Below are 16,975 nucleotides of genomic sequence, written 5' to 3'. Positions count from 1 at the left end.
ATGTACATATCAAATATCTCATCAAATCATTTTTACCATTTGAACGATTCGTATCTCTTCCATTAAAATGGAATTACGGAATCAACAAGACCGAGTCCGTTGTTCATTTCACACAATTTCGATTTATTTATGTAGATTTATCCGTTTGCCACAAAAACCGAAAATGTTTTCATTTCTTTTCGTTAAACATTTCATCCGAAACACAAAAAACACGTAAATTATGCGGTGCTATGAGCAAACAAACATTATAACTTCTGTTCAACAAAAGAAGAAAGATAAAAAAAAACTTGATGATGGAATGGTATCAAGTGAACCGAAAAATTATTGAACTTTGTAGGACCCGAAATTTTAGAGGTTTAATTTTCGTTGCACTTTGTCTAGATGGTCACACATGAAATAACACAATTGACGGCCTTATCACACTTTTAACTTATTTCAATGAATCTACCAAATTTGCTGTCATTTTTTTTTGGTAATAATTGTTTTAAAACAACACACTTTTCAATAGCATCAGTACATTTTTGGCCATCTTTGTGTGGTTTCTCTGGCAGTCCAATGTTGAAGATGTTTAAATCAAGATCCAAGATGGTGGTTGTGTGTCAGAGCGAGCCGAATAGAGACATTTTTATTGATTTGTTGGGGTGCGACTGAGAACGTTTCACTTTGTGTATCAAAAACAGATTAATAGACTTGCTGTCTACAGCGCCATCATGTCGATGGCTCGCTTACTAGAATGTTTGATTAGTAAAATATAGCGCGCGTTTTTGTAAATTTCTTTCATTTGAAAAATTTTGTGTTTGGATTTGGATATGCCTATTATTCATTAGACAACTGGATCACTTGATAGGAAACACAGAAAAGACATAATTTCTAAACTCGTGAAAACAGTGAGCAATCTCAAATTTTCGGCTTAAAATTCTAAATTTGCAAATGCACTTTTCTATGTTTCTGTTCTGGTTTCTGCATCAACCATGCAAGACAGATACGTGATTGAAGTTACGTTACTTAATAAAATGTCTGTGCCACTTTATGTTAGCTACAAGTGAACGGAAATGAACAGTTTTACCTATTTTTATTCGAGTTCAAATGAAGATGGCAACAACCTAGTTGTCGAAAGCTAAGCAAAATAAACTAAAAAATCACAAAAACCACTTATCCAGTTAATAACAATCAAGTTTAAATATAGTTATTTTACTACTTTCGACGCTCTCAGCATGCTTCCAAATTTTAATTTTGGCCAATGGGAAGTTTATACCCTGAGCCGAAGGCAAGCAACGAATGTTCAAACCAGGTATGGTCGATTCTTCAAAATCGGTCGATTTAGCTTGAACGCATTATTTTAGTCAAAATAATATGACAATGAGTGAGTTAGAATGCGTTTTTAAAATATACCTAGGACGTTTATGTTCGTTAAAGGCAAGGGTTATAATCTCACATGTCAAAATAAAAATTTGGAAGCACAGGATGTGTCAATCTACACACCTAGTGACATTTATCACTCGAATCAACGGACTTCAAGCAAAAGTGATTCGAGTGACAGCTGCCAAATACAGTCTCTAACATTTCAAATGTCTCACTGTCAAATTTTTCTGAGAATTTCATTGTGTTATTGTGAATTGTGCGGCTTCGCTTCGTTTGATCATCAGCGTCATCGACGTTCGATCTTATTATGTTCAACTTTCTCGCAGTATGGTTTGTTTCACAGTCCAAAGTTTGAAATCATCCGGATGTTATTTATGTTGAAGTTTTTCGATCAAGTTAAACCTGATCATTTAACTTGTTACAGACGGCAAGCATATGACCAATATTATTATCCGGTCTATTACTTCCATCAATCAAAGTATTTTTAATCGGTTGATTTCAAATCTTGTACTTCAATTATTTTACCATGCACTTTTCTATATAAGGGACCATATTAACCAGAGCTTGTCATTATTTTTGTCGTCGAAATCGATAACAGATGAATAGCCGTATGTGACACGTTACTTACCAAATTGCTTTGCATTTGTTTTCGTTGCTCCATTTAGATTGGTAGGTATAATCACGTCGTGCTTGAGGGGTAAAATTGAGTTTGGCGTCAATTCAGCTTTTGCCTGTATTGACATCCATTAGTGGTCTTGCATTTTGCAACGTTTCGTTTTAAGCTTGAGTGCGGAGATACGAACTAGGCGGAGGACCATATGTCGCCCAAAACGGAACGAGTATATTTGTCACTTATCAAAATTACACGAAATATTAGGAAAACCCAGAAATTTTCTAGTTTTGCTCTTATTTATTGTAAACAACGTACAACACATGGTGCGCCACTCAAGGCAGTCAAAAATTTCTGTGCAAATTGAAAATAATTCTCATTTTTAATAAAGACCGAATCCCCAATACTATCACAAACAATCAAACAATTTTACATTCTAAGTCTCAGAAAGAGTCGCAAATAGGAGTCTCCGCAGGATTACTTTTCGTCAATTTAACCAACCATTTTCTACGTTCAATTTTTCTTTTCATGACATGCGTCTTTACTTTAAACCAGACAATTTCTATGATACATACAATTGCACTGCCTATCCACCCATAAACAATGAACATCGGAAATTTGAATTCGTTGGCTGTCTGTTGAATTTCTAATTTATTAACGTTTTTAGCTAACACATCCTTTTCCACACTAGCATGCATTTCCTCTACCCACCGATGAAGCAGTCCGGAGCTGTGTACCCAGTGGGTTATTTCGTTCACTTTATCAACGAACAGAAGCTTAGGTGAAACTGGAAACGCAGAACCTGTCTTCAACACTGTTATGCCGGTATCGTAAAAGCCACGTATGTTCAACCGACGTTGAACTCTCGAGATTATATCAATATAACGGTTACCCGCTACATATGACATCGAAGTGTTGAATTCGAGAAACTCAATTTATCTCCTGCAAGCTGATATTTCATACATTACGCGTTTCTGCATATAAACACAAACACATACATAACCACAGCCTATACGATTGGATAATTCACACATAACCCACCTAGGGTAAATTTACTTTCCATCTATATATTTGAAAAAAAAAAAAATCGCCGAACGGCGGAAGCGAACACGGGACCAGCAGCATATCAACCAAACATGCTGACCACTACGCCAACAAATCACATAACACGGTGCAATTGGTGTCGGTAGTGGTTCGTTAGTCACTTCTCGATCAAATAATCAGAGTAGTCGGAATGATGTGATTTGAACGAAATGTTGAGGTGGATAGTATATGTGTGTGAGTAAGTAAATAAAGGATGATGTTTTTTTTTTGTTGTGAATGCGTTTTAAAACAACATGCTTAATTAATTAAATTTAAATCCAAATTTTTGTGGTTATTTCGCTAATGTATGAAATATCAGCTTGCAGGAGATAAAACATTGTTCTACCTTGGTGTATATTTCTCGAATCACTTCTTATGTACAATTGTATATACACTCGCTGGCGCTCGTTATATACAATTGTACATACGAAGTTATTCTCGAAATATACACCAAGGTAGAAAATGTACTATTTTTCACTCACGGTAATTTTGCGTTCCCAATCTTTGTGAGCCGATTGATAAATTACTGTCGCAAGTAATTCGTCGACCACTGGTAGTGGAGTTGAAATAATTAACGATGAATTGTAAATGTCAGCAACAGTTTTAATCTGCGGTTTCAAAACCGGTTTCGTCACGTAGCTTTGCAAATCGGATAGGTAGACATTAACAACAATAAGGCCTACGAATGTGAGTGGACCAATTAGAAACGCTTCAGCACGAGAAAGGAGTCGATAATTTATGTAACTGTTATCGTTTGCCAGGAGGTTCAGAACATCCATAAAACTTTGAGAGAATAAGATTTTCTTCTGTTTGTTGTAACGACATACGCTTAACGTCAAAGCCATTGCAACGAGTGTTCCTGCACAAAAAGCGAAAAATTCGTTCGACGTTAGCGTAAGAACGTATGCGTAGAAGCTGGTATATGGTTCAGCTTCTGGAACAATAATCTTGTCGTCCAGCAACAAAAGTGGGTACAAACGAAACTTAGATGAATTAAGGTAGATAGCGAGTGTAGCTACAATGTCAATCCCATTATCCACAAACTCTTGAGTATTTTTATAGTGGACATCTTCTATAGTGAATGTTGCATTCAATATTCGCAACGCTGCAAGCCAGAACTGTTGATTCAGATGTGATGAGAACTTAGTAGCTCGGAATTCGTGTTGATGACAGTTTGAGTCTAAGCTCGGAAATACTTCCTCACACGTTTTTCTACTGGTCACATTAATTATTGACGATTTGAACGAATGATAGGTAAAAATATTATAGGAGCGTCCAGTATGTGTGTAAGTGGCCGCAAATACATTCATGACAAACTGCTGTCTGAACCATATGAAATGTCTTCGTATGTCGTACATTGAAGTAGAAACTTGAAAGAATATCCCAATCTTCATATTTGTGATGAGCCGATAAACATTCCTGATTTTTTTCAGTACGTTCAAGTTCTTGTCAAATGATGAGCTCTCCGGAACGACGATAAATAAATTATTCTTACATTGCATCTCCTGCAGACCTCCCAAATCTGGGACACTCTCGAAAATGAATAAACTTTTCGGTTGACTTCCAGGTCTCACAAAGCGATCAATATCTGCAGACTTGTGCACCAAGAAAACATTGTGATCGAAGTTGAAGCATTTGTTCAACTCATCGATGAGAATCGCTTCTTGAGTGAATAGATTCACGATGCTTAGAAATGCTTGAATTTCCATGAATTGTTCGTCGTCCACCTTTCCTTCAATTACTATTCTTACTAGCGCTTTACTACACTGAAACTCTTCAAACGAGCTACTTTATGACACCTCTCACCGGAATAACCAGACCCAAATGGAAATGGCACCAGCAATCGATACATTATGAACGTATTAATTTCGTTTCGTTACATAAAGCAATTATCAACCATTTCAGTAGCTACTGGACTGCAAATTTAAACGTTAGATTGATTGATTTAATTGAAGGGGTAGTTCTAATGAACTAGATTAAAAACAACATCAAAAAACACAGACAAGATGATATTCGTGAAGATATCCATGCGACCATTGCAAGTATACAACATTTCGATGGTAAATATAGGCGCAGCATATTGTCTTCCAAAACATGCACCAATGCCATTGGTCCAATGGATCAAAATCTTTGAAAAATTGAGACAGAGACTCATCATAAGTGATGTTTTAACACGAAACATACAGCTTAGAGGTCGAGACTAATAACTTCGGTTAAAAGCAACCGAGGTGGTACTCACTTCAAAGAATCACTAGAAAATCACAGGAAATCTAGTAAATTTTTTTAGATCTTTTTTTTCAATACTGAAGAAGCCTCTTTAACGAGTTATAAATGAGCGAAAGCTTTGGAAAATAATTGCGGATGAGGGGCCTTCAAAAGGTAACATTACTTTCTATGATTGACAAATTTCTCTATCTGGAATAATTACGTCCAACTTTTGCTACACATCTTTGAAACCACGTTCTAATTATAATAGGAGCTTGAAAGCTAGACATTAGATGTAGAAGGTGATTTTGTTTTAACACGGCAGAGTAAAATAAACCAGGCAGTAGCGGTTCATTTTCGAAATGTCAAATAAGGGACCTAATACACTGTGTGAAAATGAACTCAAATGAACACTGACATAAATTGAAAAATTTTATTCGCAAAAAATATAGGGCTACTAGATTATTCAGGTTCCTAGTCAAATCATCGCTCCTGCCTGGTTAACTTAACTCTGTCGTCGTTTTAAAGTTAGGATCAGCTGCCACAGGTATTTAATCGTCCAGGAGTTCCGTCAACTTTTACCCCTAAAGATGGAATAGTTCATGCGCTCAACAAATTACCACATGTGGATACATTTTCCCAAAGTAACTCTGAGTAAATCACCACAGATAGATAATTTAATACCTTGAAACTTCGTACCCAGCTACATCCAATATTCTTCCTCAAACTTAATATCTGGAACCAGGTCGACCTGGCCTGTAGCTAATAGTTAATTAGGGAGATAGATGTAATTTCAAACAAAAATACGTAAATGTTGTGATGCGTACATGGTCTACGTAATATTTGATGGTGTTAGTGAGTAAGGCAAACGTTTAGCGCATTGTTGTTTCACTCTGTTTCTTTTCCTCTGCAAAAACCCTAAAGGGTAAAAGTGAGCCGCAAGTCCTTGTTTCTACTTACAAAATAACTGATATCGCTGAGGGTGACTCATTCTGAGCTTAAACGCAAAAGTTTTATCAACAAAAAATTGACCCAAAAAATTTAAGAAAGAAAATTGTACAAAAAAAATTGCCTCACATAGTGGCAGATGATTCGGCTTTCTTCCCATAGAATTCTATTCTTTTAGTACATATTTTTCCCTTTTTTAACAATTTTCTTAACAGTACTCAACATCTACCACTTGTGACGCAATTTTTTTTATAAAATTTTCTTTCTTATGCGTCACCATCAGCGATGTCAGTTATTTTGTAAGTAAAAACAGGGACTTGCGTCACACTTTCACCCTCTAGGGTTTGTTGGTGGCTATCAGTTCTTTTGGAAGTTTAGGGGTAAGGGTCACTAGTTTTGTAAGCATCTCATGTCGACAACAGCTCAAATCCATCGAAAAATCCGATGGAAGTTAGGAAGTGCCAGAGGAATCATCTATCATCACAAAAGTTAGCAACCAACCTTGGAATGGTGTTAAGGAATCTCGCGCCGCGTCATTCACAATAATTCACAAAGTGACATCTTCCTTATACAAAATGTGTCAAAAAGTGAATTATTGTGAATAACGCGGCGCGAGATTCCTAGCAACCCTTGGAATACCTCACTCACACTGATAAAAAAGATTTTCTTATTTTTCATTGATTATTTACAATATCAAAGCACTGACGAAAAAAAAATTTCCTTCCTTATTGGTCCGCAATTGTGAATTGTTGGATAAATTTCAAGATTAATCTCATTGGTCTAATATCTTTCATTGGAGAAGTAAAAGATTTGAAACCAATCTTTTGGAAATACTAAGATCAAATGAGGTAATAGATTCGACAGAAAAACTACTGAAATGCTTGCCTCCTCTCTTAAAGGTTAATTTCCCAAATTGAAAAATAGCAGACTGGCCAACAATACTTGTGAAATGGATTTGTAAAAATTTTTGAAATAAAAACTTAGGTGGATATGATGAAAAAATCTAAATTTTTGCCTAATTCCAAAAATGTAGATGAATTTTAAAGTATTTACCAAAGTCGAAAAACAAAAAAAAGATTCTTCTACATAAAGTGTTAATCAGACTGATAAAAATTTGAAAATTTTATGATGAGGTAACAATCGATAGATAAACTTCAGTATAAGATAACATAGAATTGGCACAAGACTGAGGTGCTGAGTACAGTAAAATATCAATTTTCTATATTTTGTTTTATACAATTTCGACACATAACAGTAATGATAACAAAAAGTATGATCACTTGTGCTGGCCTAACGGCGAGGCTAACGGAATTGTGCAATGTAATTGCGTCATGGTACCTAAAACCGGGGTGGGTATTTTCAGATATGTTAAAGGAACTCTAACCTAGTTGAACATTGGTCATTCATCCCAAAATTTGTAAATATTTTTTCAGAGATTAAAGCGATTGAACGAACACAGTTGGTTCAACACACTATCGTTAAACAACATGAACAGTTCAGTTACTGGAAGTGTGTTTTAAGGTGTAAACGTATAATGCTTATCAAGTGGTAGTCATCGATTTATTTTTATTGTATGTTATGATGTACAAGCCCTTCTTATTATGTTAAACAATCACACGTATTTCAGTTCAAATGTTTTAAGCTGCGAACAGACGATCAATCGAAATTGCGATGTTCACTCGAAAGTATTGGAACGTCGATCTAATTTTATTACTTTTTTCTTTTTCTTCTTCTCCTTTAACTCCTCATGATCTCATCTGTAAAATCTCTTTCAGCTCATTCGAGTCAGATATGCTAGGAAGGAAATTGATTTTCAGATGTTAGACGAGAAGTTTACAAATAGTATTTGAACTCGAGGGAAAATGGAGTCTTGAATTTGTCGGAAATTTGTCCATATTGGCTTCTGATGAGTGAACCTTATTAATTTAACAAATTCAGGATTCCTCTTTACCTCGTGGTTTTTTTCTGTTCCTACAAGTTCATCGGAGTTGAATGACTTTTTAGTCATTGCAATTACTGAGTGTAGCAAGAAAATTAAAAAATATTTCCTCAAATCAGGAGCATAAAAACCCAACACTTTCAAATGTTGCAGCATAGCGAACTCTCTATATCCTTAAGAGAAAATCAAATATTCAAACTCGTCATTGGGAGGCTCTATGATCACTAAGTGTTACAATTCAATTGACGTATTCATCTTCTTCAATTGAGGTATCATCTTTCATTGCACCTTTCAGTGCAAAAAAAATTGTAAAAGAATTTTCCCACCTGACGAATGAAATTTTATTTATTGATGCCAAGAACGGACTGTATTTTTCCTTATAAAAGGTTCGACATTACATATCGATTCGCATATATAATCTTAGGCTGTGAGTATTATCGAAAAATCAACTTGTTTACAGAAGTATTATCAAGTGAATAAACACCTTTTCCCTGTTATCGATATCACATTAATAGCAGAGAATCATGTAATTCGTAAAATTATTTTTTTTTATTTTAAAGTTTTTCATTTCAATGGAATTTTGTCAATTTATAGACGTACACCATCCATAAGGGAATTAATTTTAACGATACAGCAAATAAGATAAGGATTTTTCGAAAGTTGACCGTATCAATTCGAATTGAAAGTGAATTTTCAAATATTTCACAAAAATAAATTTTTATTTGTCTCCATTGAACGTACAATAATGTGGAACCTCACACGGTTTGAAAAATAGATAACCCAATCTTTGAACACTACATGGTCACATGGTCCAAAGTGAGCGTTTCAAATTGGATTTGTGATCAAATTCTGCCGATGATAGTTCACACATCATACTTTAATAATCGAATTAATTTCCAAAGATTATAAGAAATTGCATTTAAATTGGATGCGCTGAGTATCCAACGTTAAAATAAATAAGTAAATTAATGAAAAATTGAGATGACTATTGTTGTAACTATTAATATCGTTTTCTATGGCACTAGATTTACGAGTAAGTCAATAAAAACTCTATCAACAACAGTTCATCTTACATAAGATGCATTTTTGGTGTCGTTGCGAAGCTAAAAGCTTAAATTCGAAGACTAACAAGAATGTATCATATTACAAAAGAAGTAAAAGATTCTGTAACTTTACTGGCCAAAAAGAATTCATCATCACACGGTGTCATAAATAGTTATTTAAATAACAAAAGTTATAAAGTTTAAAAGTAGAGTTTTCGTGTGAATTTCTTTGATCCAAAGCGAAGCCGAGGTCAATAAATACACTAAAACGAGATTTTTCATTTTTATCCCAATGTATGTAATGGATTTTATCGCATACGCGGTGTGATTCCCCGAAAAAATTATTCACCTAGGATATATAAACAAACATTATACTTCTGTAAATTGTCAAAGTGTCATTCGCATATCTTGTTGTCTCGTTTTCGCTTATGCGATAAAAAAGAATATGCACGTATGACAAGCCGTCTCGGCAAGCCTCGACCGCTTTTTCATACGTGCATAATATTTATTACATGCTACATGCGTCGAAAACCGTACTTTTCATGTTTTAAGCACATCTTTCGACGCCCTCAGCATGTAAAATCCATTACATAACTCGGGATAAAAATGAAAAGTCTCGTTTTCGTGTGTTTATTGACCTCGGCTTCGCCTCGGATCAACAAAATTCACACGAAAACTCTACTTTTCATCTTTTTGTACATCGTTATGTAAAATACTATTAAATAAACTTAAACCAATTATCTTGTTTTCCCTAGGTGTGTAATAAGCCACTTCCGACCCTAGGTAAAACAAAAGCATGTAAAGGGTTGTTTTTAAATAACACGCCGTTAAAATAGCTTTTTTCTTAATTTTTTTAATTGAAATTTTTAGCAAAAAATGTAAAAAATGACAACCTAGAGGCGAAGCCAAGGTTGGCAACACATCATATGCGCAAAATTCCAGTTGAAGTACAAGTTGAAAACAAGACTTTACAGCACTACAACATTGGAATCCTCATTTTTATAAACGTGAAGAATAACTATTATCGTGAGATGTGCCTTAATCAACATTTCGCGCAACAGATGTGAAAATTGTCAACCCGAGGCGAGGCCGAAAAATTGCAGTTCTGGCACAAGTTAGGAACAAGATTTTATGAAATGGAGTAGGATCGTCATTGTTAAAAATGTCACTTTTACGCACTAGTGCGTAGTAGATATTTATTCTGCTGGAACTGTAAAACGGTATCTCGTTTCGAGATGAAGTAAACGATTCGAAATCCAGAACTGTGTTCATTACATCACTCATGCCACTCAGCATCATAATATGCAAAATTTGCAAACTTTAGATGCCTGATGCCTCTGTGGCATAAAACGTCGTATGAATCTCAGTGAAAAGTACCTAATTATGCTAAAAGCGCCTTAATAGAGCCTAACAAAGTACTTTGCACTGGATGTCATAAATAACTACTATGCTACAAGAACAGTAACTCACATTACTGTACTTGCGATTTTCATAAGTTGATAATTATGATTTCCAATTGTAGAGTAAAACCGACAATAAAAAAATATTATTAGGAAGACCCAAGGCGATACTTTTTTGTTGGTGTTTAAATAATTTCAAGGTTTATTGAGTTGGTAAGAGATTCCTCAAAGTATACGTTTAGAACAAAGACAAAATCATTAAATCTGATAGTTCGTTTTTGCAAATTATCTCCTAGTGTTCAAAACAAAATCTATTACTTCATTAGTTTTATCATAAATTTCGCTGTATAAGAAAATGCTAGCCAGGAGCTTATCGCTTATTCTTGTCGTCGTTGTCACTAACACATTACTAACAGTTTATATAAGGTTTCCAAAACGCGGTGATACCTTTAATTTCAAGAGTTTATAGAAAAAGAAATCAAAATTTTGAATTACGAATGGTTTTCTCAATCTTATTGACTGCTTTCAAACGTTACATCAGAAGTTACCATATATCGTGACGTTGTTTCAATTGTAAAAGTATATGAAAGACGATCACATGGCTAGAATTAAATCAAAAACAATCATCAAAAATGTTTTAAAAAAACGTTATCTTAGAGGAACAAAGCGATTTCGGTTATAAGTCAACATCTCTGTTATCTATTCGAATGTTTAAAACTGACACACCGACGATGCCTTGAAGACATCACACAAAAATTGTGAGTTGATTAATCGAAAAGTGTGAGCTAAGTCAAATTGTAACGACAGTCTGTGCCCTTTTCGTTTTGAAATAATATATTTATTCCATTGTAATCCGGGATCCGATCATATTTAATAATAAAAAAAAATGTTAAAAATATTGTAATATTGGAGGAATGACTACGGTCGAACTGTTACATTTTTACCTTTATCTTAAGTTTCTTTACGAAAGAAACTTAAAAGATAAGTGAACTCAAGTGCTGTAAGCAAAATGTACGGTTATCAACTCCAACATACATACAACGACAAAAAAAAAACCGTCCAGGTTCAATCAAAATGTGTCATAATATTTCACAGTGCTCTGATATAACTTTTCGATAAAATTATTTTTTTTTAAGCAAACGTAAGCCTTAGCTAGGTGATACACACCATTTTAGTGTGGTTTATTATATACGTTTTTCATAGTGTGTATGCGCAATGAGATATCACAATTTCTAATCAGTTGATTGTCAGTTTTTCTGGGAGCGTCTTATCGGTCCTATATAAAACCAGTGAACTTATTATACTCATTTATCATTAATTATTGAAAATTTAACGTGTTAAAATCGACATTATTTTTTGGGGGAAACCATTTTCTGTTCGGTCTTTGTTAGCTGAATTTAGTTTTCACGTTAAATATACTGGGTTAAGCTATGTGCTTCAGTTTCAATTGATTTTAAAGTTTGTCCAACAGGTGGGTATATTGGTCGTTGACAAAATTTTTATTTGCTTCGTCCGAAATGTCAGATCTAATAATACCCACTTTTTGTGCAAATTACAAGCAACCGCAATATTTGTGTGTACACGAAAGAACGATAACAAAAATTTTATCATAGAAAATATTAGCAATGCAGCGACACAGTGTGACAGTGTTTTATTGAACGTAACCTTTGAGTATGTGAAGTAAGTGGAGTAGTGGTCTCATCGCTTTGTTTTAGAAAGTGAGATTCAACTTCTCCTACTTACTGCAATACAAGAAATTCAACGAATCTATCGCCAATAAAGTTCAATAACAATTTTACGATTAAAAATTTGAAGTTTTTTCCGTCGATAAAGCTGAAAATTCAATTCAATTCAAAATTTTCGTCTGGTGCTTTCTAAATGAACAACGAGACATTATGAACAACGAAATGGTATGAATTGTTAAGTCGTTAATTGAGTCCTCATTACAGCGATTTTAATTTACACTTTAATTGCTTGGATTAGCTGGCTATATATAGCTAGCTGTTCTTGTTCACAGGTTAAGTTCATTATGCTATTGTACTTGAATAAACTCAATATTATTTATCTACACTAATTTGAATTTTGAAATAAATGCCAATGTACTGCTGTTTCAGTCTATTTTATTTGTGCCAACATCGATATATAGTCAGCCCTCTTTCGCTATCAACGACTTTTTTATATGGAAAAATGATAAAATTATACCTGCGCTCCACCGTCAAATTTTTACTTCTTTTTCGTGAAACATTCGCAGGACGATGAAATAATATTAAGCTGGTAAGCCGCTATAAATAGATTCGTAGTATTGGTTAGCGAGAGTCGCTAAAAATGTAATTTCTGCAACTGAGCTGTGAAAAGTGAACTTTTTCATGCTTTCGTGTGTTTATTGACCTACACACAGCTAAAGGTTGCCAAAGGTTATTCGTTCTTGCATCGTTTCCGTAACCATCGACCTTCAAAAAATACACTAATTTAACCGCTGATTCGGCCATAATCGATGTGCCTACTTCTTGGGTTTAATTCAGGAGTATTATGCATGACTTGGGTGACGTCTTTTTTACGATATTCTTTTTACTGTTTCACTGGTGGCTACACTTTTTGTTACTAGTTTTGTCGCTTCGGACGTTTGATAACTTCACGCCTAGTGACAACGCAACCCCATTTCGCAACGTCTTGCATAAATAACTATATTCCAGTCAATTCCTTTATTCATCTTCTTAACGTTTTACAAACGACAAGCCATATACATTTTATCTATCGGATCAGTTGCTTCAGACGTTCAAAGTATTGCCAAGTGTTTGATACAAAATCTTGTAGATAACAGACGATTAGCCGTATGTGAACGATATCCGCTTATTGTTGATGACTGATTCGTCGTAGATAAAAGTTGTGGATTAAAAAATTTTCCACTTTTTATTCGAAATAAGAACACCTGTGACTCAAATAAGATTATGGTCAAGGTAAAATCGACCTATATTAACAAATGTTGTCTGGAGTGATGAAGTGGAAATTTTATCGCTCAAGTTTATATGTTTAGCATGTTGAAGTGACCACATTCTAACGGTATAGCTTCGGTAAATCTATCAGTACCGTTCCAATAATTTCAATATCAATACCACTACCAGCTTGATTTCTTAATCCGACACGTTTATTTAAAAAAAAGAACGAGGAAAGTTACAATGTTATGCAAGATCTGTAGAGATTGTCGACAGATCCATTAGAGACCCGTCCGATGTACTGGGTGTCAGTCAAATCAGTGAGTCAGTAGGATTCAATCACTGTTGTCGTTGGGCTGCAGAAATTGTCAAATCGGAAATTGTTACGCTAAGTCCAGACATATGGTCAATGTTAGATACTCGAGCGGTAGATTCGGTGGTATTGTTATCAGCAGTTGACTGTTGAGGTACACATGAATCGTACGATGCATGTGGCATATCTCCTGGAAGTCAAAATTTATCTAATGACAGACTGTTCAGCGATAAAATCAAGTGCACAAGACTAAAGTTCAACTAAAGTAATTTCTACGCTCCATGCCCTTACTTGTTTCTGCACTACGTGTGGTGGTGGTACTGATTTGGCTATTGCTCTGCATGTAGGTCGTTGAATTTTTATTGTCCGAAATCATAGGATGGAGACCAATCGGATTTGCGTACGACAAATTGTGCGACATGCTTCCAGTTGATGGATTATCGTGACCATTTTCAAGGAATGTAGCCGTACCGTAAGGTAAATTGAAATAACTATTGGCGGTTGATGTAACGTTTGGATCGGTGGCGTACTATGTGGACAACAAAAGATTAGACAATTAACATGGAGACTTGTGTTGCACTTTACCTGAGTGGCAAAACTCTCTCCATTGGTGCTCATAGTACAGCTATCTATTGTGTAGCTTGATTGTTTTGTATATGCACTTGTGCTCGTAGCAGTTGTTCTTAATTGATAATCCTATTCACAACGAAGCAACATTAAGTTCTTGTATTGACTGAACGTTTAGACGCATACCTGTCCACTTCCATACGAATATATGCCAGTTTTCTGGTTATAGCCTGGATGTCCTGCATATGAAGTTGCATTTTGATTCGAATACTGTTTGCCGGGTTGATCGTTTGATGATTGCATTATTTACAGATCGTTTTTGAAACAAAATTTGTTTCTCTTTAAGACTAATGACTCCACTTAAAAGAACTCTGAATTGTTTTGACAGATGAATAATGACATTTATCTTTCGTTTCACTACCATTCTACACACACACATTGATTATCATCACTAACATTTCGTAACCCTGTGTATATACGTACCAAAAAAGGGAAGAAGTTGAATAGACTAACACTGCTCTATATAACTTCATTTATCGGTACTCTAGAATTGCATTTGTTTTGGAATTAAGAAGAGGTAATGCAGACTTGAAGACTCAAATATTTAAAGGCCAGCTCTTTTCACGCTATCGCTTTCAATCAAAAGATGAAGCCATATAATTCTTCTTCTTCTTTTTCAGCCTGTTTCTATCCACTGCTGGACGTAGGCCTCTCCAATTCTCTTCCACTCCGAACGATCCGTTGCCTTTTGTTGCCAATTTGTGCTTGCAATTCTCTTTATACCATTATTCCATCTCTCTGGTGGTCTACCTCTAAGTCGTGTTTTAGGTGGTCTCAGGTTCATGATCTTTTTGGTCCAACGTTCGTCCGTCCTTCTTGCAATATGTTCCGCCCAGCTCCACTTTAAAGATAATATAATTGTTGTCCATTAAAAACGTTCGCTACGTTCCCATCACACAATGTCCTGTAATATAACCGCATTCCTAGAACAGCTCTAGCTTTTGCCATAGACGTTTTTTGCTGTTATTTATTTTTTTATTATTTAAATTTACATAACTCATCACCTTAGCTAATCCCAAAAATCTAGAAGGGAAGCCAAAACAATATGAAAAATCTGGCTGGACCATGTGGAGTGATAGAATTTTAGTAACCAACATATAGGCATGGGTGATAATGATAATGATTATCGATAATTATCGACTTTTTTTATCGAAAATTATCAAAAAAATATCGATAATCGATAATTATTGATATTTTGATAATTATCAAGATATCGATAATTCGATATATCGATATTTCGGTCCGAAAATCTGATATTTATCGATATATCGGTATATTATCATACATTTTCAGATAAATATCAAAATATCAATATTTTGGTAATTATCGAATTTCGATATTTTCATAATTATCGATAATTATTAAATTATCGATAACGATATGATTAATCAATTATCGATAATTTCTTTCGATTGATATTATCGATAATTTTGAACGTCTCCCATCCCTACGAACCTACTACCACTTAAATGAAGCCAAAAGTCCAGAAGGGAAAAGGGAACCCAAAAAGACAGTCAAAAGTCCTCACAATGGTCACGATCCTAGAATTCTACAGGTGGTAGCGGTAGGAAGGAAAACTTTTTTGCCATTCTTTTTCATTTGACCTCAGGAACGTCTGGCTTGACACACGGTGCTAAAACAACGCATTTTTTAACTACCTAAAAGTTGACCTCGCTCCCGATTTTTCGATATCAAAATTTTGTAAAAGGTGTCATTAAGTCGGTGACATGGCTAAAAAGCATTTGCAGCAATAAACTTGCGTGTGCGAGTTCACCTTTTACGTTGTTTAAAAGTGCGTTCTTTTGGCAACGTGTGCCATATTCCCCGATACCGTAGTTCCTTCAGAAAATCGCACTTTAATCGAAGCATTCGAATATTTCCATACCTTTTTTCATAATGGAATTGCAAAATTACCATTAACGCTACTAATGGCATCATTGGTATCAAAAAACTACTCTATTTGACGTGGTAAAACCTATATTACCCTGCTAGGTGCTTTGAACATCATCATAAACAACGAGTTCGTAGGCTTTACATTGGAACCTATCTGCCCCTTTAGTTATAAAGCGTCTTGTGGATGAGTTGGGAAGGCTTCTAAAATCGGAATCGTGAGATCTACGCTCACAATTGCATCTGGTGCAATATATGGAGCTTTATATCAAGATAGTATCTGGATTTTAGAAACCAGTTAAGACTAAATTTCACAGCCATGAAGCACTTTTACCTAAACGGGTCAACGAGCAATAAAAACAACTTTCAGAAGCTTTTTTCTCGTTTCGGTGAAGAAAGCTTTTAAAATCACATAGTATTACAAAAAGGCATGTTTTGAGAGTAAATAACAGAAGTAAATATCGAATTATTATTTTCTGTTCCAATTTCAAAAGAAGGAAAAAATGAAATGAGGAGATAGAAACTACATGACTTCATTTCATGTTGTAGTCAAGTTTCTACACTTCAACGAATAATTGTCTGATATTAAGCAAACATTTTATTTTGTAACAAATTTTCCGGT

At 34.8% G+C, this 16,975-nt stretch overlaps 1 protein-coding gene and 1 long non-coding RNA gene across 2 annotated transcripts; both read right to left on the bottom strand.

The window, feature by feature from the left end:
* Nucleotides 1-131: 131 nt before the first annotated feature.
* On the bottom strand, nt 132-653 carry LOC119079563. The gene is made up of 2 exons (XR_005088189.1): nt 449-653; nt 132-228 (listed from the first exon to the last, which is right to left on the bottom strand). It is a non-coding gene; the product is annotated as an uncharacterized LOC119079563 (long non-coding RNA).
* A 13,055-nt stretch (nt 654-13,708) lies between these two features.
* Nucleotides 13,709-14,829, bottom strand: LOC119079538. The gene is made up of 4 exons (XM_037187526.1): nt 14,590-14,829; nt 14,422-14,532; nt 14,128-14,365; nt 13,709-14,026 (listed from the first exon to the last, which is right to left on the bottom strand). Exons 1-4 carry the CDS (start codon nt 14,704-14,706, stop codon nt 13,863-13,865), a joined length of 630 nt encoding a protein of 209 aa, XP_037043421.1. The 5' UTR covers nt 14,707-14,829; the 3' UTR covers nt 13,709-13,862.
* Nucleotides 14,830-16,975: the final 2,146 nt, after the last annotated feature.

This window comes from Bradysia coprophila, unplaced genomic scaffold, assembly GCF_014529535.1.
Source record: "Bradysia coprophila strain Holo2 unplaced genomic scaffold, BU_Bcop_v1 contig_324, whole genome shotgun sequence".
NCBI lineage: Eukaryota > Metazoa > Arthropoda > Insecta > Diptera > Sciaridae > Bradysia > Bradysia coprophila.
The sequence above is the reverse complement of the archived record's forward strand: the minus strand, read 5'-3'. Positions and strand labels throughout refer to the sequence as shown.

What these genes read in the sequence shown, in the direction of transcription:
- LOC119079538 (XM_037187526.1), bottom strand. Translation starts at nt 14,706, where the DNA reads ATGCAATCATCAAACGATCAACCCGGCAAACAGTATTCGAATCAAAAT. An exon ending in ATTCGTATGGAAGTGGACAG is followed by an intron (nt 14,533 to 14,589) that starts GTATGCGTCTAA and finishes CGTTGTGAATAG; the next exon opens with GATTATCAATTAAGAACAAC. An exon ending in CACACGTAGTGCAGAAACAA is followed by an intron (nt 14,027 to 14,127) that starts GTAAGGGCATGG and finishes TTTGACTTCCAG; the next exon opens with GAGATATGCCACATGCATCG.